The sequence below is a fragment of the Pangasianodon hypophthalmus genome, chromosome 21, assembly GCF_027358585.1.
Source record: "Pangasianodon hypophthalmus isolate fPanHyp1 chromosome 21, fPanHyp1.pri, whole genome shotgun sequence".
In the NCBI taxonomy this organism is placed as follows: domain Eukaryota; kingdom Metazoa; phylum Chordata; class Actinopteri; order Siluriformes; family Pangasiidae; genus Pangasianodon; species Pangasianodon hypophthalmus.
Window position 1 is genome coordinate 16,414,973 of NC_069730.1, and position 27,564 is coordinate 16,442,536.

The 27,564-nt window shown below is 38.2% G+C and overlaps 1 protein-coding gene across 8 annotated transcripts; it reads left to right on the forward strand.

Moving 5' to 3' along the window:
• eps15l1b (epidermal growth factor receptor pathway substrate 15-like 1b) lies at positions 1 to 26,530 on the forward strand. 8 transcript variants are annotated; one of them, XM_026925170.3, is made up of 25 exons: positions 1 to 79; positions 1,339 to 1,380; positions 1,770 to 1,859; positions 2,720 to 2,767; positions 3,025 to 3,126; positions 3,339 to 3,401; positions 3,813 to 3,938; positions 4,689 to 4,748; positions 5,053 to 5,325; positions 6,534 to 6,694; positions 7,339 to 7,495; positions 8,063 to 8,128; positions 8,303 to 8,388; positions 8,879 to 8,951; positions 9,380 to 9,541; positions 9,923 to 10,120; positions 10,257 to 10,409; positions 11,256 to 11,370; positions 12,156 to 12,256; positions 13,741 to 13,804; positions 16,221 to 16,297; positions 16,598 to 16,694; positions 20,235 to 20,389; positions 22,157 to 22,173; positions 24,067 to 24,204. In XM_026925170.3, the coding sequence occupies exons 1-24, from the start codon at positions 53 to 55 to the stop codon at positions 22,169 to 22,171; spliced, it is 2,511 nt and encodes an 836-aa protein (XP_026780971.1). In that variant the 5' UTR covers positions 1 to 52; the 3' UTR covers positions 22,172 to 22,173; positions 24,067 to 24,204. The 8 variants fall into 8 exon arrangements, with proteins under 8 accessions (XP_026780971.1, XP_034170585.1, XP_026780968.1 ...); XM_034314694.2 differs by lacking the exon at positions 20,235 to 20,389 and adding an exon at positions 21,838 to 21,860; XM_026925167.3 differs by lacking the exon at positions 22,157 to 22,173 and having other exon boundaries at positions 24,067 to 26,530.
• Positions 26,531 to 27,564: the final 1,034 nt, after the last annotated feature.

Consider the following 27,564-nt stretch of genomic DNA (forward strand, 5'->3'; position numbering starts at 1 on the left):
GGAGCAGCAGAAGAGCAGAGCCGTGCACGCGCGCTGGCCAGAAGCCGGAAACATGGCGGCGCTCATGTCACTGTCTCAGGTAACTCAGCCTTTTAAAGTTTGTTTTTTTTATTTTAAGCTTTATGACAAATATTGAATGACTTTAAACTAGCTAGCTACGGTGCACAACCCAAAGGGGCTGCTTTGTGGACGCGCAAAATGAAGTTTGCTCCAGTTTTTGTGCGCAAAATGATAGCAGGAGGCTAATTGTAGCTAACGCAAACCGACTGTGTTGTTCGAGTAGAGTCCAGCTCTGACAGGAAGACGCTTTAAAAACCAAGGCGAAGTGCATTGTCTTTTCGTGTCTGATATCAAAGATATATATGACAATGTTGCTTAGAATTGCGTTTTTGTTTGTTTTGTTTTGTTTCGTTTGTTAACTCCTGGACGCCCACTTTAATTCTGACAGGTGTCTGTGTCTGTTACAAATCCAGCTATATTTAATCTAAATAACCTTAGTAAACTGTATTTACTGCTATCAGTGTGTTATTGTGGGGATTCAATAATGAGATATATCTAATATTAATATCTTAATATACTTCTGACACACTTAACCTCCTTAAGAAGAAGAAGATGATAATAATGAAGAAGAAGCAAATTTACTTTAATTCAGTTCAGCAATAGTCATATTATTAAAGCCAGAGGTGACAGTAGCAAGGAAAAAGTCCCTGAGAAAACACGAGGAAGAAACCTTGAGACGCAAAAGGAAATCCATCCTCTTCTGTGTGACAGCAGAGAGTGAGATTATAAACATTGCAAGACTGAGACTTAAACTGTTTTTGGGAAATGCAATCCTAAACCTAAATCTTTAGGGTGTCCGTGTAGAACCAGCAGCAGGAGCAGAAGATGACACACAAGTGCAGAAATCTCCAGAAGAATAAATCAGGCAGGCCAGGAGGGTGAAAGGAGACATGGCAAAGATGACGCAGTATTATAGTAGAATGAAATACTTTTCTTCGAATATCTCAGCTTGGCTCAGTGGGCAGGATATGCTCTACATCTGCCGGTCAGCCGTGATTCGACTTCCGCCGAAGCATAAAGGGTTAAGATCCTTCCTGAAGCTTGGTGGTGTCGTGGCTTAAACTCATGACTTTCTGATCAGTACCCCAGAGCCTTAGTGATTGATTTATTTAGTGCTCTTTTTTACATTTGTTTTCCTTTCATATTTATATGTTCATTTTTATCTTTCACTGTATCTTGTTCTTTATTTTAACCAGCACATAGAGATTGTTCTTCATCTTATTATATAATAATATTAATAATAGAAATGTTTATTTTTTACTTTCTGTATTTCTGTAGATATCAAATGGAAACCCAGCATATGAAACCTTCTACAGACAGGTAAAGTGGTACCGCTCACATATCCTGATGAACAGTTTATATACATAACCTATATATGACCTGGGAAAGCCTGTCATGTCAGTAAAACATTTAAACGTGACAAGAATCACATTTTGGCCATATTTGTTTTTGTGTGCAATTTTCTTTGCCATTTTCACTTTTGGGGATAACCAGATTTTAAAATGCCAGAACATAACCTCTGTTTGAAAGACATACAAAAGAGAAATATTTCGGTTCAAGAAAGCCTGTAGTTTTCAGAGTAGAAAATGTCAAACGTTCACCATGTGAAGCTTTTTCCAGGCCGCCGCACATGCTCATGCACAAGTTGAACATTAATGTAAATGCTGTTGTTGCCTGTATGATTTGATGTATGTGTCTGGTTGGTGTAGGTGGACCCAGGAAACCTGGGCAAAGTTGGTGCAGCAGAAGCGGCGCAGTTTTTGAAGAGGTCGGGACTTTCAGACAGTACTCTGGGCAAGGTGAGCCATTCCAGCTCTGCGTCATCGAAACTAGTAACCAGTTCAGTTAATGAAGATACATGTACTGTTACATTTTTTTTGCATTTACATTTATGGCATTTGGCAGACGCCCTTATCCAGAGCGACTTACATTTATCTAATTTTCATACAACTGAGCAGTTGAGGGTTAAGGGCCTTGTTCAAGGGCCCAGCAGTGGCAGCTTGGTGGTGCTGGGGATTGAACTCATGACCTTCTGATCAGATTGAACTCATGACCTTCTGGATTGAACTCAGAAGGTTTTGAACTCAGATTGAACTCATGACCTTCTGATCAGATTGAGCTTATGACCTTCTGATCAGTAGTCCAACATCTTAACCACTGAGCTACCACTGCCTACTGTTAAATATGTATACCACGGTGCTGTTGAATTCTCAATTCTGATTGGTCGGAAGGTATTCATTATTTTTTATATAACAGCATCTCTAGTTCCAGCTACAAGGCACAGCTTCATATTATACGTTATCATTTCTAGAGTAAGGAGTTTACTCCTTTTCTGTAAGGAGATGTTTATTTAACATTTATGGAAGGAGTCTCCATTGTCAGCACTTTGTAACAGTCAGAGGTAACACTGTCACTAAGTTTTCAGGACAGAGGACTTTTCTTAGTAACATGCTGTAATTTTTTTGTCAGTTTAACTTTGAGAGAAAAGAAAAGAGAGGCTGGTGAGGAAAGGACTGTTTATAGCTGCTATAATGTGATTTGTTTCCTATAACAGCACCGCCTGTTGTGTTTTCCTGTATTTCTTACATTTTTTTTTTGCTTGATTTTAATAATTGATAAACATTGTTTGATTAATCTTTCTCTTATGTTATTATTTCAGATCTGGGATTTGTCAGACCCAGAGGGAAAGGGCTACTTGGACAAGCGGGTAATTGTGTCTGTTGTTTCATATGAAAGTAGACATTTTATGGTGGTGGTAGTTAATTTTTATTTTCATGCATAAAAAATTACCATCATTATTACTATTATGCTACACTGTATCACATATTCAACCATCCCATATGATGCAACTATGTATATTTTATTTAATTCTGATTAATGTATGTGGCACTATGTATGCCACATGTATGTGGTCTACTGCACTGATGTCTCTTTTCTTGGGTTTTTCTTTTTCTTGCTTTGTAGGGTTTCTTTGTTGCTCTAAGGCTCGTGGCTTCAGCACAGAATGGCAGTGATGTCAGTCTGGCCTGCCTGAACCAGACCATGTCAATTCCTGCTCCTAAATTTGTAAGCATTTCTTAATTCTTTATGGCTGATTGGAGATGAAGGTGACTGTATAATTTGGTATTCGAGGTGCATTATAAAAAGAATATTTAGTGCCCTACTGAAAAAGTGTTGCTGAAGATGTTTCATTATACGTTAATGAATGAAAGTAAATCTTAGTAAATCTAAAACTAATTCGTAAGTAAAACAAATGAAATTTCCTTTTCTGTTTGTAGAGAGACACAGCTAGCCCTTCTATAATATCAACATCTTCCAGCGACTCCACGTGGACAGTGAAGGTGAGAACCTCACATTAACATTAAACATCAACATTAGAGATTGGTTAAATGTAAAATCTATGTGCTACATTAAAGAGCTGAGTGCAAAAGTTTGCACTCTCAATGTTTCTCACTGGAATATTACAAACTGTTCAGAGGATACAAAACAGGTGATAAAGGCAATGTTATAAGAATTTTCACTATTGGGATCTTAACACACACTATTTGACTATTTGTGTTACTTGTGATAATGAAGGAACACCTAACACACACTAAATATCTTGTTGCTATAAATTACATTGTCTTCTTGTCTTCTTCATTGATTTTGTCCTATGGGTGTGCAAACTATGCACTTAACTGATTATAAATATGCTGACTCACTCTCTTTCTCTCTCTCTGTCTGTCTCTCTCTGTCTATCTCTACAATTGTAGTTTGATGAAAAAGCTAAATATGACGGCATATTCGAGAGTCTCTTGCCCATCAATGGGCTTCTGTCAGGAGACAAAGTGAAACCAGTCCTCATCAATTCGAACTTGCCCCTTGATGTGCTTGGGAAGGTATGTTATGTAAAGAATAAAAAACAAGGAGGCCTGCTGTTCCACGAAAATGATCAGCGACAAAGTTGCTTATTTTCAAATAACAGCACAACTTGAAGTGGTTTAGTTCTCTTATACCACAGCAATGTGCCAACAATCACTATTTGTAATTTAATAATGAATGACATATCATGCTTTTTATCTGTTGTGGAACGTCCGCAAGGCAAGTTAGTTATCACTTAAGTTATAGCAGTTTTCCCCTCATCAGCCGCTCTTTTCTCCCTCTTGAAGTAATCACGCCAAAAAAACACAGCTTGTCACGTTACAGAAAAAAGTGCAAAATTCTGACCCTGGAGACTATCCTTCCACAAATGTCTCCTTATAAAAAACATCACCATATTAATGATTGTAAGTTCTTCTTTGTTAAACAGTTTTTTCTTCTTTTATTTATTGGTCTCAGATTATGTAGATGTCTGTCATACAAGTCTCTGTGAAGGAGCTGTTACTATAAGAACGATCAAGTATTATAATGAGCGCATTGATGTAAACTTTGCAGCCAGCATTACTTTCTGAGAAAATTAATCACCACCTTCTGAGCAATCAGAATTGAGAATTTAACAGTGTTGTGGTATAAATACAGTTTATTACTGTTTACTACTACATTGTAGATGTTATGTATCAACATTAAATAATAATGTTTTTTTTAGAGGTTATGATGTTTATTCAGAGCATTCTAGACAATATTTTGCATGTTTTGTGTTCTTTGGTCAGATTTGGGATCTCAGTGACATTGATAAGGATGGACATTTGGATAAAGAAGAGTTTGCAGTGGTGAGTTAAATCTGATCCAAGTATACAGAATTTCTCATATTAAGTACATCATCACGTCATAATCTGTTTGCTGTGTAGGAAAATGTCAATACAAAGAATCTAGCAGGAAAAAAAAAATCAGTGGTGCATTTATAATTTGTTTTGTAAATCAGGTCCTAAGTTGAAGGTTTATGGTATAAACATAGACTGTGTATAGTATCTAAAAACCTTTTTCTATGACTTTTTTTTCTGATATGTATTGGGACAAAAGGGCATTGCTGGTGCTTGAGGTGATTAATTGAGTGTTGATTACTTCTCCACTCAGGCTATGCATTTGGTATATCGAGCCCGAGACAAAGAACCTGTTCCTTCCATCTTACCGACATCCATGATTCCGCCATCCAAGCGGAAGAAGAGTGCAGTTGCTCTGGCCGGCTCTGTGCCCGTTCTACCCTCCAGTCCTTTCCTTCTGAAGGAGAACCTTCGGCCCACAGCACCTCTCTCCAAGAGCCCTCTGACCATCGCCTCCAATCTCTCACCCTCAAACTCCTTCAGGAGCTCAAGCCCAAGTCCTAGTCCCAGTCCAGCACCACAGCTGGTACACACACACACACACACACACACACACACACACACACACACACACAGTCTCTTATTACAAGATTTTAAAAATTGCCTAACATTGGTAAATGTAACAGAATAGATCATTTCTTTTAGACCTTCTAGCTAGGTGCTCCAAATACTTAATACTCAGAACATCTTTTGTAATATTTGTTGAAGTTCTTCTCACATTATGGCAGATGCCAATTTCTATTGCACCCTGGGCTGCATAAAATAATCATACAAATGATGTGGACCACCAACTTTCACCCGGTCAACCAGACAATGAGACATCTCATTTCAATTCAGGAAGCTCCCTCTGTTGCATTAGCACTCAGGCGTGCTTGTGTAGACACACTAAAAGGAGGGACGGTATTTGTTTGAATTTTGGTTTTCAAAACAGCTAACTCTAGACAGTGTTCTCCAGAATTGCTGAGTATACCTTTAAATGTGACAGGAATGATATTACATGTGGAGTGAAAATGATTCTTAGGTTGTAAAATAAACAAGGAGCTTTAAAAGAGTTAATAAATGGTAGATTGATGGTTATACAAACTGTACCACCCAGAGAAGACAAACATTCCCACCCAGTCAGAGCACTGTATCAAAAGTCAGCCCAAACCTGCAGAAACATTAACAGTCTCTTTTAATAAAGTTTCAGGATATGCTTTACAGCAAGTCAAATGTTGCCTTAAGTATTTATGTCTTTACAAGGGAAAGAAGTAAACCTAATCTTGTAAAAGTATCGTCCGGGGCTTTCACTTAATTAGTTTCACTGTCTAACCGAAGTGGCGCTTATTGTAAGATCTTTTTAAAGGGCAAGAGTTTATGTTTCAAACCTGTATGTGCTGTCTTAGCACTGAATCTGTGCTAGCGAAACTGGTTTATCAGCATTCTGAGCATGGCTTTATACCCCATTCCTTTCGTGTTCAAGTCATCATGGCATACCTTTTGTGTATTGCAAAGCCTTTGGTGTCGTGTCCTTTTCTGGACTTTTCTGTTGTACCTGTCCACAATGTTGTGTTGAAAAAGATTAGTAAATTTCATTTATGGGTTTATTTATGATGGATCTTTGAACTGTAATGATATAATGATGTAATGATAATATGATAAACGTGTGTGTGTTTTGGACTGAATTTGGAAATTGATGTGTGTTTTTTTTTTTTTTTTTTTTTTTTTTTTTTTTCGTGTGTGTGGGTATTGTAGCCTGTTTCAGCGAATTGGGTGGTGCCTCAGGACGACAGGGAGCAGTATGAGGAAATCTTCGAGCTGGCTGACTCTGATTTCGACGGCATGGTTGGAGGAGGTGAAGTTAAGGACATCTTTATAAACTCAGGGCTGCCCCAGAATGTCCTGGCCCACATCTGGTAAAGATGCTGACACACGGTGGATTTCAGTTTCTGCATTTAATCACAACTACTGGGTTATATAAGGAATAAAACATGATGGGGTGTGCTGTTGGGGGAAAATAAAAACAGTGGGGTGGGGTGTGTTACTGTTACTGTTACCACCTTGGAGTTGATTTTTTTCCAATAACAGCACATCCTGCAATGTTTTATTCCTCTTACGTCAAAGCAGTTTTCCCGGACGAGCAATTTTTAATGTGTTGAAGAATAATACATCGTCCTTTTTATCCATTTATGTATAGTTACATTTAATATTGTGGAACACCCATGAAACAAGTCACTTACGATATAGCAGCTTTAAAAAGTCGTTCCCTCACCAGCCTCTCCTTTTTAAGACAAAGTGCAAAGTTCTCTGTCCTGAAGACTTTCTTATGTTACATTTTATGTTGTGAATTCAACAGCACTCTGGTATAAGAAATATTAAATACCAACACTTTCCAATCACGTGGTGTATGGCCATAGCATTACATTTAAAATAAGAAAAAAATAATAAATGATCACTAGCCTCCCATAAAGCTTTGTTTTTGAAGCATAATTCAATCCAACTGATTCTGACCCATGTTGTATTAAACTAAATCTCTCTTTTACTGTATCTCTTTCTTTAGGTCACTGGCAGACACCAGAAGTGTAGGCAAATTGACCAAAGAGCAGTTCTGTCTGGCCATGCACCTTATTCATCAGACAGTTAAAGGTGTTGACCCCCCTCAGAGCCTGAACCCTGATATGATTCCTCCTTCAGAGAGGGGCTCTGCTGCCTCTAACGTGAGTCCATGCTGAACTGAGTACACAACATGAACTAGAGGTGTCCAGTCTTAGCTGCAAGGGACCAGTGTGGATGTAGGTGTTCATGCTTGGATGAAATGAAGACCTGCAGCTACAGAGGTCTTTGAGGATAAGACTTAGACACTGATGTGCATGTACTGTATGGTGGACTACTTGACACTGTACTTTGATGCCCTCTAGTGGCTGGCTACTGTATAAATTTTACCTGTGACAGTCAAAATGTTTTTGTGTTAGTACATTTTGCACAATAGGAATCAATGGCATTCCCTTGTCCAATATGTATACAATCACTGGTACACACAATTTATAAATTAAAATGCAACATTTTGTTATGCACTTGTACAGATTGATGGTGTGTTTTTAATATACACACATCAGTTCATGTTTAAAATCAGTACTTCCTTGTCATGGTAAGAGAGGTGAGAAGTTTTATTAAATAGTTTTGGCTGCTCAAACCACTAATTCATCTTAATATCATATTTCTTTCAACCTCTTTTTTTTTTCTTTCTGCTCTCTCTTTCTTCTTCCTTGTTTCTTTTTCCTTAGGCAATCTCATCAGAAATCTCGTCATCGGTTGGTTTTGAATTGCCTGGACTGTCCAGCCTGTCCAGAGTAAGTTATTTAAAACTTTTTGCTTTTCATTAAATTCAGTACTGACATCTAGTGTTTACATACATGCACTGCAACGGATTATCATCTTATTTTATACACCTCTCTGTAGTGGGTTGTTATTAGGCATGAACATGGACAGCTACTGTGTTTTGCTCATTTGTTCTCTCTTTGTAGGAGATTAGTAGTTCAGTGGTGCCAGTGGAGTTGACAGGAAACAAAGAGCTTGACGACATTAGCCAGGAAATTGCACAGCTTCAGAGGTGAGACATTTCAGCACCATAACAATTTGCATGGAGTTCTTTTTTTATTTATTGTCCACCTGTGGTGACAGCAGCGATAGTCGACATGTAATATATAATAGATATATAGATGTATAATTCTAATGCAACAAGAAATATAAATTGTAGCTAAGTGTAATGACCCAATATAATCACAAGGTGGGTGTACATGAGTGGTTCAGATCTGTTGAGTAGTATAATTTTTCATTCAGCTCAGCAATATGTCTGATACTTGCTATGTAGGGAAAAGTGATCTAATTATTAGATTATTCTTAATTTAGAATAGTTGGTCGCGTTTTCTTACGTCATTTTATTATACTACTGACATCATTTTTGGTGTTTTGTAATAATAAAGGAACATCTGTGAAACTTAACACATTTAATGACTTGTGGGTTTCTGTGTCATTTTCACTTTGTCCCATTAGTATGCAGAATATTGCACTTAACTGTCTATTTATTTATATTTGAATAGTGAGAAGCGCAGCATAGATCAAGAGATCAGACAGAAGGACGAAGCCCTTCGTCAGAAGAACAGCGAAGTTCATGTAAGGCCCAGACTGAAAGAAATTATTTATTACTTAACAGCACACAACATTATCTACTCTACTATAGGAGCGTTTTCCACTGCACTTTCAACAAGAACTGGCCCAAACCAGAACCCAAACAGACTTTGGGGCTATTGTCTGTTTTCCACAAACATTTGTGCTGGTCTGTGTGTGTGTGAGTGTTTGTGTACTTATGCTGCCTTACCCATATAGTGCCAATTGATAAAATCTGGAACTAGTACCAAAACCACACACCTGGAACCTTTGTTACTATTCTGGTTTTCTGCTGTAAAAAGTTTCTGTATTTTGCTCAGAAGGAAAAAGCCTCTTAAGCCTGCTTTATTACAGAGAGAGTAAACCAGTGAGTAAAGTAAGTCTGTGTGTGTGTGTGTGTGTGTGTGTGTGTGTGTGTGTGTGTGTGTGTACAGAGCATGCAAGTGGACCTAGAGCAAGAGAACAGCAGTGTGAAAGAACTGGAGCAACAGACACTGGACGCTCAGAACAGACTGCAGGAGATGGAGCAGCAGAGGAGCAAACTGGAGAGCAAAGTGTCCGAGGCCAAGAGCAAGGTCCAGGAGGAGAGCAACAGGGTGAGAGATAGAGAGACACAGACCAAGAAACAGAGACACAGACACAGACAGACTGAGAAAGAAGAGATGGCAGTAGAGAGGCAGAGAGATAAACAGAGAAACAGGGGGAGAGAGAGAGCAAGAGAGAGCAAGAAAGAGCAAGAGAGAGAGAGAGAGAGAGAGAGAGAGAGAGAAATTTACAGTGATTAAGAGGAGAGAGAGGGAGTGAGAGAGAGATTGACAGTGAATGAGTGGAAAGAGTGAGATTTACAGTGAATGAGAGACAGACAGACAGAGAGAGAGAGTTATAGGATCTAATACATTATCACTGTGTTAGGATCTAATACATTATCACTGATCTTGTGTGTGTGTGGGTGTGTGTGTGTGCGTGTGTGCATGCAGATCTCCTCTTTGCAGACGCAGATCATATCTCAGGAGGCGATTCAGCAGTCACAGGAGAAGGAGCTGAACAGGACCAAGACGGACTTGTACTGCCTGGAACAGGAGGAGAAGCAGCTGGAGGAGAGCCTGCGTGCAGGAAAAGCCAAGCTAGAGAGCATCCTAAAACTGCTCAAAACCTCTCAGAATGAGAAGGATGAGGTTACAGGCGCACACACACACAGCAGATAGAGGCTGTTGAAAACCCCAGTGCCACTTCAGCAGTTTGTTTGATTGTATCTGAAGGTGCTGTTTAACCTATTTGTTTATCTTTGCTGAACTCTCACTCTTCACATAGGTACAGGAAGAGATCTCACAGATCCAGGAGAGCCAGAAGGAGCTGAATAAGACCATCGAGCGCTTCAACAAAGTTCTCAATGGCAGCATGAGCAATCTGGCTGAAATCGACCAGCTCCTTGCTGAGGACGGGTCAGGACTCAGTAGCACCGTGGTGAGACTACTACTTTTTAAATGCTGTATATTACAAATATTCATTTTCTGATTCTTCCTTTTTTTTACTGTGTGCTTTAAGTCAGATTCTCAACATTTTCTCACCATTCCCTTCTACTTGCTTCACAACTCCCACTGAAGACGTTAAAGGAATATAATTTCCAATAATTAAGTTGCTTTCAGTGTGCATGTACTCTAAAACATCCATTAGTTAAATATTATGCATAATATATGAGTATACTCTCATTGACAATTTAATCATGTACACCTATGATATTGACACACTTTATATGTACACAATTACTAACTGTAGCCCTCATTAGTATGACTACTGACTAGATATTATGTAGGTGATGGAGAATAGTCACTACAGAATTGCTTAAACCTCCCTGTAATGCTGCTGCACCTGATAGACTCACACCTGTGCAACACCTATCACATCTTGCATAAGTGAAGTGTAAACAGCACAGAAATCCATCTACGTCCAAAAAACATTATTACTTGTCACAAAGATACCAAAAATATACAGTGTGCATCATATGCCTTTTCTTTGCACATGAGTAATGATCACGAAAATAGAGCTCCAGAAGTGTTTCTCATCCTGTCATAACTCACCCTTTGTATGTGCAGCCATGCCACTCACTGTCAAACTGACTTCCCTGGAAGCACGCTTCCTCTGACGTCACCTTTAAGAGCTCTCTCCTCTCCTGAGCAGGAAATGAGTAGATGAGGGCTTCGTTTGTGACGCAGTAGAAACAGTCCTCCTTCTGGTTACAATGATAATATTTTTCCCCCCAACGCTGAGCAGGAGAGCAAACAACGTCTCTGAATGGTGCGTCTGTTTCAGGAGGAGTCCACCTTCAAGTCGAAGCTGGCCATGTTTAATAACAACGCTACTCAGAACTTCAGCGTGGATCCCTTTCAGACTGAGGACCCCTTCAAAAGCGACCCCTTCAGTAAAGGTGCTGTGATACACAGGGGTAACTGAACCTATAGCTTACAGTGTGAGTAGTGTGTTTAGCCTAAAAATAAACGGAATACTTTTTCTGCAAGGATACGTTTCTTTAATATTTAGGAGGATTAAAGTGTCCAACATGCTTGGAGGTTGTGCTTTCCAAGCTACATTTTTTATCTTCTTAACTTAGAGAGAGAAGGAAGAGAGGCTGGTGAAGGAGCTAGCTTGTTTCGTAGATGTTCCACAACATATAATATTTTAAACTATTAAATTATATACAGTTAAAAGAATGACATGTCGTTCATTAATAAAAAAAATTATAAAAGAAATTGCTGTAGTGTGAGAGAAAATAAAACATTTCAGAATGTGCTGTTTTTGAAAAATAATCCGCTTCGAGGTGGTAACAATAAGTCCAAGGTGCATCACATAACATCATACCAATCTGTTGATTATTTTCCTATAACAGCACGCCTTACTTACGTTTTATTCCTTACTTCTGGTGAAGATGTTACCCAATAGCTGCCATCAGAGCACATTCTGCTTAACTAACATCTGCAGTTCTGTGTCAGAATCCTGCAGTCAGAATCCCTGTTAGTCCCTGTTATCAGGGGGAAAGGTCAACGATGTAAAAAAAAAAAAAAAAAGAAAGAAAGAAAGAAATAATAAATAAAATAAAAGAATTATTAGCCTGATCTAAGACACTTAGGTGCCAGTTGTACAGCTGTTGTTGAAAAGATGACTGAGTCTGTATTGAAACACCTTGTATATCTAAGGATTGTGTTTCTACTGTAGCTGACCCATTCGGAGGAGATCCCTTCAAACAGAGCGACCCGTTCGGAGACCCCTTCAGCAGCTCGGATCGCTTCACTAAAAGTCCCAGCAGCCCTTTAAACGTGAGTGTCCTCACAAGGGTATGTTTGGGTGTGTTCATGGTTTGTAGTGGTTTATTATAGGTTGCTGCTATAACATGTCAGTTTACTGATGGGGAAATTAAACTTAAATAAAAACATCTTCACGTTAGTACATAAAGCTTAATAATTCTTATAAACGAGGACACAGATTACAGTCAGCAGTCTATTATACATAGTGTTAAAATATTTTAGCACTTTGTATAATAGTGATTTTTCCACCTAATCTGTGTTCCGCGTAGGTAGCATACATATGTGCGATGACTTCAGACAAGAATCTCAACAGTTTTTCTTGTACTGAATATACGTTTACGCAAATATAACGGATATATAATAATGGTTGTCTAAGGGTAGTCAATAAATAAAGCTGTCAGTAAATGTAAATTTATTATTATATCAATTACAGAGCTAACAATAAAATGTCTTACCAAAACTGTTCTTGTATAGCTTTATCCTAGAGCAATACTGTATAAATGATCATTGACTGCCCCAACAACTGCCCTTATATTCGACTATATTGTTGCCTAAATTAAACGCCCCACGTGGTAAATAGAGAATTAAAAAATTAAATTAGGTGGAAAATAGTTAGAGTATTGCTTTAAGACCTAGTTCCAACTGTGAATTACAACAGCTTTGCAGTCTTTATTGGGTCTTCTATTTATAAATATCTGATACAATTTGATAAAATTAATGCAGAATAATTCAAGAGTTAAATTTATTCTGCATAAAGGCTACATATATGTGTCAGATCTTGCTGTGGCCCAATTCTGGAAAATTCTGGAAATAATTAACAACATGTTTAAAAGAAAATGTAAATATACAACTATATTTCCCAAAGTATATTATTTTCTAATCTTACCTAGACTTTCTGCAAAGATCACATAAAATAAATGAAGAGCCAGTTTAACAAACGCTGCTGCAAAAAAAGCTGTGGGCGGATATAAAAAAGAGACATCATCTTCACGATCATATTTTTTCTTTTTATACTGTAGTTATTACATGTTATGTTAAATGCAAATTATATCAGTATATAGGAGTTGCTTTTAGGCAATGAGTGTGTTGCTGTCTTTCACTGGGAAACGAATGCAAATTTCTTTCTCATTTTGGCAGCAACCAGGATTTGTTATAATTGCTGTAGCTGAAAATCTCAAAATTTGACCATGTGAAGGGTTTTCCCAGACCACCACGTACATAAGGAGGACATTTGATTTTGATGTTTGTCTGACAGTCACAGGAAACATGGTTGTCAGAAACACAAAATGTGTTTGACTGTTCACAGTGAAGAATTATATATAAAAAAAAAAATATAATAATAAGTTTTTGCATTTGAGGTTACTTAGAGAATGAGGAACTCCTCTGGGGAAGCACCATCTACTCACTGTAATCTCTAAACCATGAACAAATAATCTCGTTTTCTCTCCCTCTTTGTCCTTCTTTCCTCTTTCTCTCTGTTCCTTCTCATGCTGCAGGCCAGCCCTTTTGGAAGGCAGGGGAATCCTACATCCATCAGTTCTTCTAAGTTTAAAGACTCAGGTACTGTATGTTTACTGCTCCTTCAGAGTTGCTCTCTGGCTTAATCAGGCTGCATGACTCCCCCGTATAAGTCACATGCACATAACAGTGAATTTTTCCACTGCACATTAAAAGACAAGACCTGGCGCAAACCAACAGAACTATGGGTTCTAGTTAATTTCCACTAACTTCAGAAATGACTGAAACAGTTACAGTGATGACAGTAAAACTGACTACGTCATTGTTACAGTGCACAAGGATGCCTTTGTGCAGCATGATCTGCTACCATGCTGAAATTACTAATGAAATGCTCGATTAAAGGTTTTTAAATTTTGTCAACTATAAAGACAAATGAAAGAACTGGCACCATATAAAAGAAAAAACAAACATACTTCTAAAAATCTGTGTACCATTTTTGATACATTTTTGAGAAATTAAATTAGTAAAAAAAAAAAAAAACACAACAGCACAATGTTGCAAAAGAAATAGATGCTGCTTTTATGCTGTTTAGCAGGTTTAGTTGTTTATTTGTTTGTTTGTTTGCTTGTTTTTTTGATTGGTCTGTATGAGGGAAACTATATGTTCCTGTTTTCCCTTTAAGTGCTTCAGTTATTTGTTGGTCATTTGTTGGTCTTCACCATCTCAAGAACTGTCTGTGGTTAGCCTTCTCAAAATTGTCCATAAGGGGAAGCTTTGCTTTCTGCGTATTGCGGTTACTTTATTTTAGAGAGAAGATGCTAGATAAAGGTCTGAATTTCATAATGCAGCCTAACATTCTCACACAAACATGCCACACTGTTCCTCTTAGGTTAACCCATACACACGAGCTGCATGACCAAGCTGTTAACCACGTCATATTAGTTCAAAATTTACTGACACTGTATTATAAATTATGTAAGGACTAAAACATGATGAGGTGTGCTGTTTATAGCAAATTTTGTGGAACTGAGGTAGATATAGTAGATATAAACATACATTCCCTCACCAGTGTCTCTTCTCTCTCTCTCTCTCTCTCTCTCTCTCTCTCGCGTGCGCGCTCTTGCTCTCTCTCGCTCTCTCTCTCTCTCTCTCTCTCTCTCTCTAAGTTAATAAGAAACACAGCTTGTCATGTTACTGAGAACCCGGAAAGTGCAAAGTCATGAAGACTTTACCATGATGGAAAACTTACTGACTGTTACAAAGTGCTGAAACTGGAGACTCCTTCCATAAATATTAAATAATATCTTCTTACCAAAAAGAAGTACAAGTCCCAGTGATTTAGCTGTTACTATAGAAAGGATAATGTATTAGAACTAGAGCATTAATATAAACATATGAATTGAATTACAGAAGAACTACTGTCAGAGCTGCTGCTATAGAAAATTAATCAGCACCTTCTGGCCAATCAGATTTGGGAATTCACCATCATCAGTGATTATGGAATTTTACAACCTGTGTTTCAGCTGTAGCTAATATATTAAGGGAGAACTTTCCAGAAGAAGGAGTCATCAAGTTCACACAAGTGTGTTTCAGAATTTCTGTTTTAATTTCTGTTTTAGGTGTTTTTATCCATGGCACTTCAGATTTTCCTGTGGCGTAAAGCCTATTTATAGAGCTTTTACCTGCATGAAAAAACCTCCAGCTGTTCCTAAAATAGTGCTGCCTAAACAGGCTTTGCTTTGTGGCCAAACAGAACGGCCCGCTAACATGTTACAGCATGAAAACTCTCGAGGAACACTGACACTTTTCAGCTGCCCCAATTGCTTACGCTCTCTCTCGCACGCCATAGATGTTGAACAGCTACACACTATTTCTATTTTCTCACTGAGGAAATAGGGTTAATTTATGAAAAACACAGTCTCATACACCTTGTTTTGTATGAATACTGGCTTGTGTGTGCTGCATTATTACTGGTCCTGTGTAGCATGCATGGAATAAACACACAGAGGCTTCCACTTCTAATATCGGTTTGCTGAATGCCAATTCTGTGGTCACAAACACAAGCAGCGCATTGTAGAGAAGTGATTTTTTTGTTTTTGTTTCCTTTCTCTCTGTTTACTGGTTTGTTCATGAAGTCATAAACCGCGTTCCGTAGCGCTATATGATAAGGTCTGTTTGCCACAGTCCATCGAACACTGCCTCCACTTAACTCCATAATCAGTTAATTAAAGACATACGTCATAAGCATCACACAGGGGAACTGAAAGCAGGCTTTTCAGGAGTAGTCATGGAAAACGAAACAGTGAGGCCACAGTAAAGCCACGTGCCTAAAATAAATGTGTAGCTCCCGGACTGTTCATGACGCTGCTGCTGACCTGATGGAGTATGTGTTTCCGTAATGGAGAGAAAATGGCAAAAAACATGCCTCTGTACCTGTGTGAGAATTAATAAAATACATCATGTCTAACTCTTTTTTTTTTTTTTTTTTTTTTTTCCCTCTCCCCTTTCCCCATAATAGATCCCTTTGCTCCGACGGACCCTTTCGACTCTTTTGGCGGGAATGGTGGCTTTGCAGACTTTGGAAATATGTCAAAGGTAGTAGGGAGGTCACCAGTGAAACGGCCTATTCAGTAATCAGACCGCAGGGAAGCACAAGTACATTTTTGCACCACCAGTAGTTTACATGGTGCTTGTTATCTATCATCTGCCCATAACTGCTCATTTATGCCTTTACCTGGAATCATGATGAATTAAGAGGATAATTCAGGGAATTTTTAACTAAGCGTAGCCTTAAAATAGCTCTCTGGCATGTTCTATACCATCCTCACACAGTGCATATTGTCCTGTTTGCTGATGAGGTTGAGATCTGTTTATAAATCTGTGTTATCTTTGAAGGGCTCCAGTGGGAAACCTCCAGGCCGAAAACCCACCTACCCACTGCCTCCACCCAAAAAACCTACACCAGCCAGACCTTCACAACCACCCCCTTATGGTGAGTGTTATTTGTGTGTGTGATATATCCATGGATCAACATTTATTTTATTCTCTTTATTGTGTGCTGTGTTTAATGTATTTATTGTATGTATACACATACAAGAATGTCAAACTGTTCATTTGCATGAAAGCCTTTAGTCATGTGCCATAATTACATATTGTTGAACATCATAACTGCCGCTGTATGGAGTAAGAGACATTGTGTCTATTGCCCATCTGTTGCTGTCCCAAAAATGTCCCATCAAGATACAGTGTTTCTTATAAGACTTTAGTCAAAATTAGCTAAGCTAGCTGTTCAATAGCAGGGAGCACCTAGAGGTTAATTCACACTAATAGCATTGCTGAAGTATTATTTTCTTTTAGACTCACAGAACAGAGACACTTCCATTTTAACCAGTGTTGCAGTCATATCCACTTTCATCCTGCTCTGATTTTTTTTCCTCTCTCTATCTAATTTTGAAGCTCAAGCCGCACACCCATGCATATCGCTCTAAAAATGATGAACCAAATTATGGATCAAAAATCATAATCTCCAAACATTTACCTTTCGGTGCTTGTCCAGATTCCTTGACCTACATCTGCTACCAGAGATTGCGCAACAGCCAGCGAAGCGCAGCATCACGATCAGCTCTGGTATTTCCCCTCGTTCTTCTGCTTTTATAGGCGTATAGATGTATTTAGCATCCACGCCATAGACAGTGGTTGGTGTAGTGTGTGGCTACCTGTACTGTACCTGTACTATACAGTATAGGAGTTAACACTGGAAAAAGTGTAAGTCTCACACACAAACACAGGCCATGACACGGATCGTGCTCTTTCCTTTTTTTTAAATTCGATCTTAGTTACTAGCGCGCTCTTTGAAGCAACCTGGCATGTTTGAACCCTCTGAAAATAATCTGAGGTGAAGTGTGAAGTGAACAGCAGTATACGGAAGGGCAAAGACACTAAAAACAACATCGCTTTCATTCTGAGTCAGCAGGTCTTTGTTGCCACACCCAAGGTTTGAACTGGCAAACCCTTGGTTGCTGGTGCAGAACCCACTGAACCACAAGAACCATGTGTTCAACACCGTTGCTTGTTTTTTCATGTGTTTTTTCTCATTTTGATCTTATGACCTTCGGCCTTGTTTGTTGTGGGCACTCTACAAAACGGGTGTCACACTTGACACAGGGGTCAGATAGGGGTTTCCTGGAGGGGCACAAACATACAGATATATGTTTATCCCCTTCTGACCCACCTAATTAGTTGATGAGTGGAATCAATTGTTGATGATTGTTAAATAAAAAAAAAAAAATAGAGATAAACTTCTCAGTGTTAGACACCTTATGTAAACTGTCCCATTCAAACCATTCAGAGGCAAGGCAGAGCCACCATTTACTGTAGGGGTCCAAGCATTCCAGCCTGTACTGTAAATTAAAAGGCTATGGTAAATTGGCACACTCGATCCTATAACGGCTAATAGGCTTTTGCGGGTTTACATGAGTCATTTCTGTACTAAATTAATCCACATTTTTGTGGAATATGTTTTATTTGTTTCAACTTCCATTTCTTGCATACTACACATGACTTGTATTCATATTCATCTCTCTCATTCGGTCCTGTATATAGAAGCCCAATTGATTTGACCTTTCGCTCGTGTGTTGTTTACACAGCTTGGAGCCCTGTACGGTGCTGTTTGTTATGTGCGTACGGTACCAGGCTGAGTTGTTTTTCTGTTGTCACTGTAGACATTGGGTGTGGTGCTGTAGTGTTGCTCATATCACTGAGCAGAGGAAATGTGGAGATGGAGCAGGGGAGAGAGAGAGTGTGTGTGAGAGTTTGTGTGAGAATTTGACCGCCGAACACACTTCACACCCTACAGAGAAGCAGCAAGTGTGAGGTTCCCACGACTGGCTAAAAGCGTCCATGCCAGTATATTCTCTCTGCTTTCAGGTTGCTCTGCAACTCTATGTAAATAACACATACTTCTCTCTTGTGGTCTCCATCGCCTCCGCCTGCTACTACTGCTACTATTACTAATCATAATAATAATAATAATAATAATTATAATAATTATAATAATAATGCTCTTACTACTAGAGGAACTACTACTAATAGTAGTATTTCTAGTGATATTACTACTACTATTACTAATTATTATCATCTTCATTGTTATTGCTGATAATAATAATATTACTACTGCTACTATTAATACTGCTACTATTAATAATACTAGTACTACTCTACTAATATTACTACTATTAATATTACTACTACTATTATAACTACTAGTAGTACTAATGTTATGACTACTCTTAATACTGCTGTTATTATTACTATTACTGCAACTGCAACTACTAATACTGCTACTACTATTAGTACTACTACTTTTATTATTATTCTTATTCTTCTTCTTATTATTAGTAGTAGTAGTACTATTACTAATAACTAATGCTAATACTTCTTCCTAATTTACTACTCTAATTTACTAATTTTTGTAATGTGTTATTTACAGATGAGTGCAAAGAATTTTTGCATCCCCCACAGTTTACAGATAAGAAAATAAAGGAAAATGTATCTATTTTTTTTTTTTTTTTTTACAATTTATTTACATATAAAAAGAATTCCAAGACATAAAAAATGAATTCTACACTAATGAAATAATCCAAAGATTACAACTGAGGTTATAAAGGCAAATAGCAGGCCATACAAGTCATTACATAATAGTTATATCATTTTGTTTTTTCCACTGTTAATATCTTTGGGAAAAATTTTATTTTTGGCCTCTTCGGTTTGTCTGAGTGCAAGCTTTTGCACTCAGCTATATAGTATAAACGAAAGAATAATTTAACATGTATCTATAAAGAATGTTAAGACATTATGAGATTGAAACAAAAATGAGGCAGCACAGTTGAAGGCATCAGAGACTGTGAAGTGGCCTGAGGTTTTCATGGGTGGCTAAAATCACCCATGCCAGTTTCTGCTCACTTCTCTCTCTTGCTGCTTTCTGTTTCCTCTGCAACTTTCAGTAAATAACTCCCTTCTCTTATGTGTTGTGCCTTGCCTGTGAGAAAAACAGAGGAAGCCCAAAACCAGTCTCTCACTTGCTCCGAGCAACTGCTCTGTGACCTTTTGCACTCAGTGTGTGGCACACGGGTGATCATAGATAGTAATGCTTTATTTTTCACAAACCGCATCAGCAGCCTGGTTCCTCAGCAATGTTTTTGAGACTTCAGCATCTACAGACTGAATCGAATCTCCGGAGCTGCAGAGGACTGTGTACTACAAAGCCTATGGCTCAACAATCTTATGTTGTGTTTGTCAACAGTTGTTGTAACGGCTTACGGGCGTTGTAATTGGTTTTGAAAGGTGGCTTGAATTTGCAGAAATGAAACTGTTGCTCTGGTTTTGGTACACCGCAAGTCAACTCTTTCTAAAGCTCCACGGCCTGATCTCATTGCTGCTCTTTGCTCAGGGGTCAGGTAGTCGTACAGAACATATGAACAGTGATTTTAAACACTATTTTTTTCTAACTGATGCCCTTTCTGAACTGTTTTAGGCACAAGTTCAGCAGGAACTCATGCAGGAGTCGCTGCTCATAGACAAACGCTCGGTGTTCCCCGCTTTGCGAAGCCGTACGAGGACTCTCTCTCCTTGTCGCAGTCCAGTAGATCCGCCTTAACAGACTCTCTTGCTCTTGCAGACCTTAGAGCCGTAAGTCGAGTCTAGTTAACCCTTGCCGGTGCGTCCAGCTTAGCCAGCAACGAGTGTCTCCGCAGGCATGCCAGCACGTCCTGTATCTGTGTCCATTGTGCTGCTTTCTGTTGCATTATGTTTTTATGTTTAACTGTATTGTATTGTTCATCCTTAACTGCAGCCATGTTGTCATTTTGTCTTTCGTCATAGCCCTAGTCCCAGCATGCTCTCTCCCCCTCATCAACCATTCATGTCTAGATGGATAGCCAGCAGTATCCGAGACCTGTAGACCCTGCTGGTCCTAACCGTCCTGTATTACTGATTGTGCTCCTCACTCGCGCATCCAGCCAAGTGTTGTGTCTGCCTGACTTTGCTTGCCTCCTGTGCAACGTCATTCGTATGAATCCATTCATTTTTCATTGTCAGTACACTGTACACAAGATTAACAGGTGAAGTTTAAAGGAAAAGTCTGCCCTGAAGTCTGCATATTTAACATTACAGTTCATGATTTAATTTAGAATCTAATTTGCAGTTGACATTTTTGTTTATACTTCTTACATTAGTCTATTTTCAGTTTGCCGTTTTTTTTTTTTTTTTTAAACATTACCCACAATTCTGTTCGACAACCCGCTGACATTGTTGCAAGTAGGATTCATCTCTATCTTAATAGAGCGATGCAGCAGCACTCTGTCCGGCTCTCTCACCTCCTCAAATCTGCACATAAAACAGATCAGCATCCAAATCTTCAAATTTAATGCTAATACCACCATCAATACCATCGCGCTCATCATCTTGTATCACCGCTAACTAGCCGAGCAGAGTCTCTGCTGTAACTCAGCCCGCCTTCATCATATAGCTGCATTGCATTCAAGCCCTTGCTCTTTTGTTTTAGGAGTTAGCAACAAAACCCGGCTATTATCACTTAGGTTTGTGTGCACCACACACAGGAACAAACCAGTAAACTAGCACCAGAGTCACTACACACATAACAAATATTTCAATATAAACACATTTCATGTTTTTCAGGGTGGAGGTTTCCTTTTAAAGCCCAGTTACAAGAAATAAGAGAATCTTACTGTTATTCTGAGTGCACATTGCTGCCTTTTGGCACTACTTTATGCATCTTAAGTGTCTGTTGTTTTAATATCTAGATCATAGCTGGCATACAGGCTTTATGCCCTCTTTCATGTGAGAGTTTAACTTTTTAACCTCTGACTGAAAACAGGAAGTGCAATAGTTAAACCTCCCACTCATCCTGACCCAAGTGTCAAACACCAAATTGCAAGCCCTCGTGTTTGACAGTGCAACTCCTGTCTCCTTACAGATTCTGGTTTTAAAAACTACACTAGCTGTCTAATTCACTAGCTATTTAATTCATTTCATCTCCATTTTTTTAGATGTTGAACCTACTTTAGGGTTAAAGATTTAATTACAATTTTCAGTAATGATATGATTTTATTCTGTAGTAGATCTTACTTCTACTGTTAAGGTAAGTCTAAAATACGCCGGCGCGATTTAGTCGTACAGTGTAAAATTACCGTATTAGTGCATTTAGTGCTTAGCTACAGCTTTTGCATGCCATTATTTTACCTTATAAAGTCCTTGCATGTGTTTGCTGTGCAAGTGGTGTTTGTTCATGGTGTCCTTCTATGTAGCATGAGCTTGTTTGTGGTGTTTTGGTTTTATTTGATTTATTTATTCTTGTTTTGCTTTTTTTATTTTTTTATTTTATTTTTTTTAAATTTAAGATTGCTTTAGAACTGTTATAATGTGTCTCTCTCCCAGGCCCTGAACATTTAAAGGTAAGTCAGCACAAGGGTTTGGTGACCACAAGCCAGCTCTCTGTATGCTTGAGTGTTAACCACAGCGAGCACCTACTCCACCCGATAAAGACACACAAAATCTCAAATGTGAAAACAGATTTATTTGGCCTTCACGCAGAAAAAAGCCATACGACCTTAAACCTCATACACAGCATGCAAACTGTATTTTGAATAAATTGATGTGTAGCAATGTATTCAAATAGTATACATGTGTAAACTCTTGATAACTTAGTATAGCTGAGTGGATCAGGATGAAAAGCTAAAGCACATGTGACTGTAATGAATCTCACACAGAATGTGAGGGGTTACTGCTGTGAGCTGGGGTTTAGGTGCATCACATTTCTCATTGGTCACTTCACTAATCATTCATTTGTGCAGTGGGAAACTGTAATTGCAAGCGTTTTTAAAATATATTTATGGATTCATGCCTCTATATTATGTATAGTGAGTAATACATTTAACTATTCATTCATAGTTCTATTAGATTATAGGGTTGTCACATTAAAACGAAAAATAAAATCAATGCTCCTAAAGTCACACTGTTTTCTTGTGGTACACAAACGTACTACAGTGATCTCAGGACTCGACTCCTCGACTGCTTTTGAGTAAAAACTTCAAGCCAGTTGAGATGCATTATGAATGTCTTGATCGTTATGCCATTAATTTATAGCGATCGCCTGAGTATTATCACTATTATTATTCTATTGTTTGTCCATCACAAAATGTAAACACTAATGCTGAGATACAGCAGTGAGTATGGTTACATTTTGGAAACATACAAATCCGTGATAGTCCTCTCAGCATACTAAGAAAGACCAAAGAACGCGGGTGACGTTATGAGATTTAAACGATTGCTTTGCACGGGGCTTGTGTTTGGGTGGTAGCACAACTGAGCATGTCTGATTGTCAAGTTGTGTAAAGGAATCACTCCTCCATTGTAAATGAAACACCTCTATCAGCCACGTCCCAAGGAATAAAACCTGACAGGGCATGCTGTTATAGGAAAATAATCGGCACTGGGGTGGTGTGATGCTTTAACACCGTTACCACCCTGGAGTTGATCATTTTCCAATAACAGCATGTCCTGAAGTGTTTTATTCCTCTTATACCACAGCAGTTTGTCAATTTTTAATTTATTAATGAACAACATTGTTCTTTTTAACCAATAGTTACATTTAATGTTGTGGAACTTCCACAAGACAAATTAGCTCCTGTTATCACTTACGTTAAAGCAACTGTCAATATTTAGTCCTTTTATTTATTTTTTTTCCTTTCTTGAAGTTAATGAGACAAAAGTGCAGCTTTTCATGTTACTGAGAAAGCGCAAAGTCACCTGTCCTGAAGACTTTACAGACTGTTACAAAGTGCTGAAACTGGAGACTCCTTCCATAAATGTTAATCGTCTCCTTACCGAATACTTCACCATATCAACGCTTATATGTTTTTCTTTATTTGATCAGCACATTATTTAATCCATTTATATTTAGCCTTAGGTTACGTGGAGCATCTGCCATACAAATGCCTGTGATTAAGCTGTTACTTTAGAAGTGTATTAGAACAAATGCATTAATATAAACCTTGCAGCTATTGTCAGAGCTGCTGTTATAGAAAATTAATCAACACCTTTTGACCAACCAGATTCAGGAATTCAAGAGTGCTGTGGTATAAATATATATATATATATTTTTTTAAAGTGATTCATTGTTTTGAACTGATCAGTTTTTTGATTCGCCACAAAATATGATTCATTGAAATCCACGAATCTATCTATCTATTGCCATGTATGCATGCGTGTTTAATTTGTGTGTGTGTGTGCTGAGTTTCTCTGTCATGTCCGATGCAAGCCTCTCTCTGTCTCTCACTCTCTTTTAGTACGGAAATGAAGTCGAACAGCTGGAGTGGGCCAAGCGAGAGAGTAAGAGGGAGGAGGAGCGCATGAGGAGGCTCCGCCTCCAGGAACAGCAGGATCTGGAGCTGGCTCTCGCTCTCAGCCGGGTCGACATGTCCAGAACGTGAGGCCAGTCCACAGTGCCTTGTCCAGAGCCCAACTCTGCACCTTAGCCATCCTAAATACCGCTTCCTCCGAGGGTAAAAACAACAGAACACAGGGTCCATTGAAATTCTCACTGTCGAGCATTCCCCTGAGCTTTGAGGCTCACATAACTCAGTTGTTTTCTCTGCTGCTAAAATTGCACTCTATCCTACGCTGCCTTACACACAGGCAAACCAAATCTCTCATGGGTGCTTCCCAGGTCCTAATTAAAACGCATTGCGATATGCCTTGAGACAAAACTATACTGAACAAATGACCAAAGGTTATATGAGCTAAACATAGACACCTATTTAATATCATTTAAACATGCTTCAGACAGTTTTTTTTTTCTTTCCTCTGTACTGGCTCTGAGCACTGATCTCTACCAAATACAGCCCTGGTAGAAGAGAAAGTGTCACCATTAGTGGGCTTGATTAAAAAGACTCTTCCTCTGCTCTCCTCGCTTTGGTGCTGAAATGGCTGAAATGAAAAATGTACAAAATGCACCTAAATGCACTGTATTTATTGTTTTCTATTGTAAGAGACTTTATAAACACATGGATCGGTGCCTTCACTAGCAGGGTGCCTGTTTTATTCTACTTTTTATTAAGGAACTTTATTAGTAAAACAGCACATCATTTAGACCAAATACTCTCCAAAGAATGTTACATACCGACTCCATAACCATATGAATGACAAATACAAATGTGCTTATTTGACTACACAATTAATACTTTTTGTTAAAAATACAATCCAATACTCTTCACTCAAAGGTCACTGGCTGTCTACCCATGATGAAATGTTGAATGGATCATTAAAGTTTTATTTAAAACTATAGCTTTTTTCATATAAAGAAAAAAAAAAAAAAAAACGAGGAGTCACTGAAGTATAAAGCAGTGATTCTAACCTTTAAGCTCTAATTCACACAAATCAGTCATGCAGCTTGTAGTTTGTCTCTTCTGGGCGTTTAGTGACCGCTAAGTCGCTTGTGGGCGTGCATCATCCAGATTTTTTTTTTTTTTTTTTTTTTTTTTTTTAAATTAGATGGGAGTAGCCAAAAATGTATAGCTGATGGCCCACTATACAAGTTGCACACATGACTTTTGTTGGAAATATATTTAAGTTTGATTTACATGTTACGTGCTAGGTTTCATACTAGCTTAGCAACAGATTAGCAAAGCATGCTAATTGTATAAGCTACATACACTCATTAGATGCACTGACAATCTCTGCTATTTCTTTCCAAGCTTCATTTTTCTTCATAATGTCTCTATACACATTTAACGAGAGGCTGTATGAACCATGGTTGTACGTTTTTCCTACTATTTTGGTGCCTCAAGCACTAACTGCATGTAGGAAGTGAAGTTGTTAGTGGTGAACTGTATAGTGGTGAAATGTTGGACCTAATTGGATTGTTGAGAAATTATTCGACCCAGTCGTCTGGATTTGTTGCTTTACCATGTCATACCTAATTAAGAGAAAAGAACTGAGAACATTTCAAATCTCACTGAAATCACGTACACGGCAGTTACGTGGAAAATTAATGTTCACCTGTCGCTTGCGTAAGTGAATGTAGGGTTAATCTCAAATCATGGGGACATCATGCACTGTACGTTTGTGTTTTTCCTGCTCAAACACACCTCAGATAAGAACTAATTGTGGTAGATCAGTGAACAGTGCATTAAAAATCATGTCGCTAGCACAGTTTGGATCATTCATCATTGAAACTAATTCTGTGATTAAATTGCTTTTTATTACACATTTACAAACTTCAGACCAAGTATCAGCACATAAACTTAGAATCAGACTCCAAGCATGACGGTTTTGTTTAGTTTTAAGAGTGTGTGATTTAATTTTTGGCCTTTACGAGTACACAGCATCGATGGTGCAGTCTTTCCGTTCGTTTATGGAAGGCTCACTTTGCGCTGATGGTGAAATACTGTATGATTGTGACTTTAGCTTGAACTGATGCAGGTAAAATTGCGGTGAACCTGAACTCCTGATGATTGTTTTATAACGGTTTTCAGAAAGTTTTCTTATGGCCTTATACTGTATATGGTGTTATTGCTTTATGTTCTAATATATTTATTGTGTTTGTCAAACACTACCTTTATAATATTTCCAGTTTCTATATATGAACAATAAATGTGCGACAAATATTTATATTTTGTTTAGTAGCCCTGATTGTTAGACATGTGTGATTGTTCTGCTTATGTGGATTTACAGATGTTCAAAAATGATGGAACTGATGGAAATGGATTTTATTTGCTTAACTTTGTCATTAAACTCAAATAACATGTGAAATCTATTTGTGAGATTTATTTCTAATGAAGTCAAATACCTTGCAGATTGCAGATTCCTCCCGGACTACAGTGTGTTGGTTTAGGTGTCCCGCACACCTGAAATGCTCCTTTCTCTCGCTCAAAATATTTCACAAATGGAAATATTTTTTTCATTAATCAGCATTTAGAGTCTGTTATTCAGATTTTTACTACTGAAGTGAAATTCTCTGCAGGCTTTGTTAACGTGTGAAAGTCATTCATGTAGCCCTCAATCACACCTCTGCATCAGGTTTCTTAGTGAGATCCCTCACAGAAAAGACAGACGTTTAGATGAGGTTTTGTTCTGAGTTTAAGTCACCATGATAAAGCCTGAAACGTGAGTTTCTTCATGTCTTAGACTAATCTCTAGTAATTTCTGCCACCTCAGCCTCAGTCATTCACTGAGCTGTACTGTGTGTGTGCGTGATTAATCATATTGTTAAAGGTATATTTTCAGTTTCATCAGATTTCCCCATAGATTTGTCCCTGACTCAAGTAGGTCATGGACCACATTTTAACTGTAGCATCATGTATAATCGGAAAAGAAAAAAAATAACTGGTTCCAGGTGTAGCTTATCTAAAGACTTTGCACACTTTACTAGCAATGTTACTAACTGTAATCTGGAATAAAAGATGCATGTGCTTGCCCAGTTCCATGTTATGTTTGCCCAATAACTTAATTAACCTATGTAGTCTTTATGTAGTGTTTTTGTAGTCTTTATGTAGTCTTGTAGTCGCTTGATAAAAATTTTTGTTTGCATTCTCGACAAAAAGGCACTGTCATTGCCTAACATTTTGGCTATGTTCTATGCTGTTCTTGCAGGTAAACATGTTTTCGAGTCTGGCTAGCATCTGTATTTTATCTCGAAAAGTGTTTACATACAAGGTGACTGTGTATTGTGCAAGCATTAAGGCGTCATATTTAACGCAAACACAACGTCTGCAAGGGTTGTGCAAATTTGCATACTCTCCGCAGTGTTTAGTATTGGTTGTCGCATACGAGTGCGCCAGTGCTGT

Coding starts and splice junctions, on each gene's coding strand:
- eps15l1b (XM_026925167.3), top strand. CDS start 53: ATGGCGGCGCTCATGTCACTGTCTCAG. Junction 3,127..3,338: donor CAATTCCTGCTCCTAAATTT/GTAAGCATTTCT, acceptor TTCTGTTTGTAG/AGAGACACAGCTAGCCCTTC. Junction 16,298..16,597: donor ACTTTGGAAATATGTCAAAG/GTAGTAGGGAGG, acceptor TTATCTTTGAAG/GGCTCCAGTGGGAAACCTCC.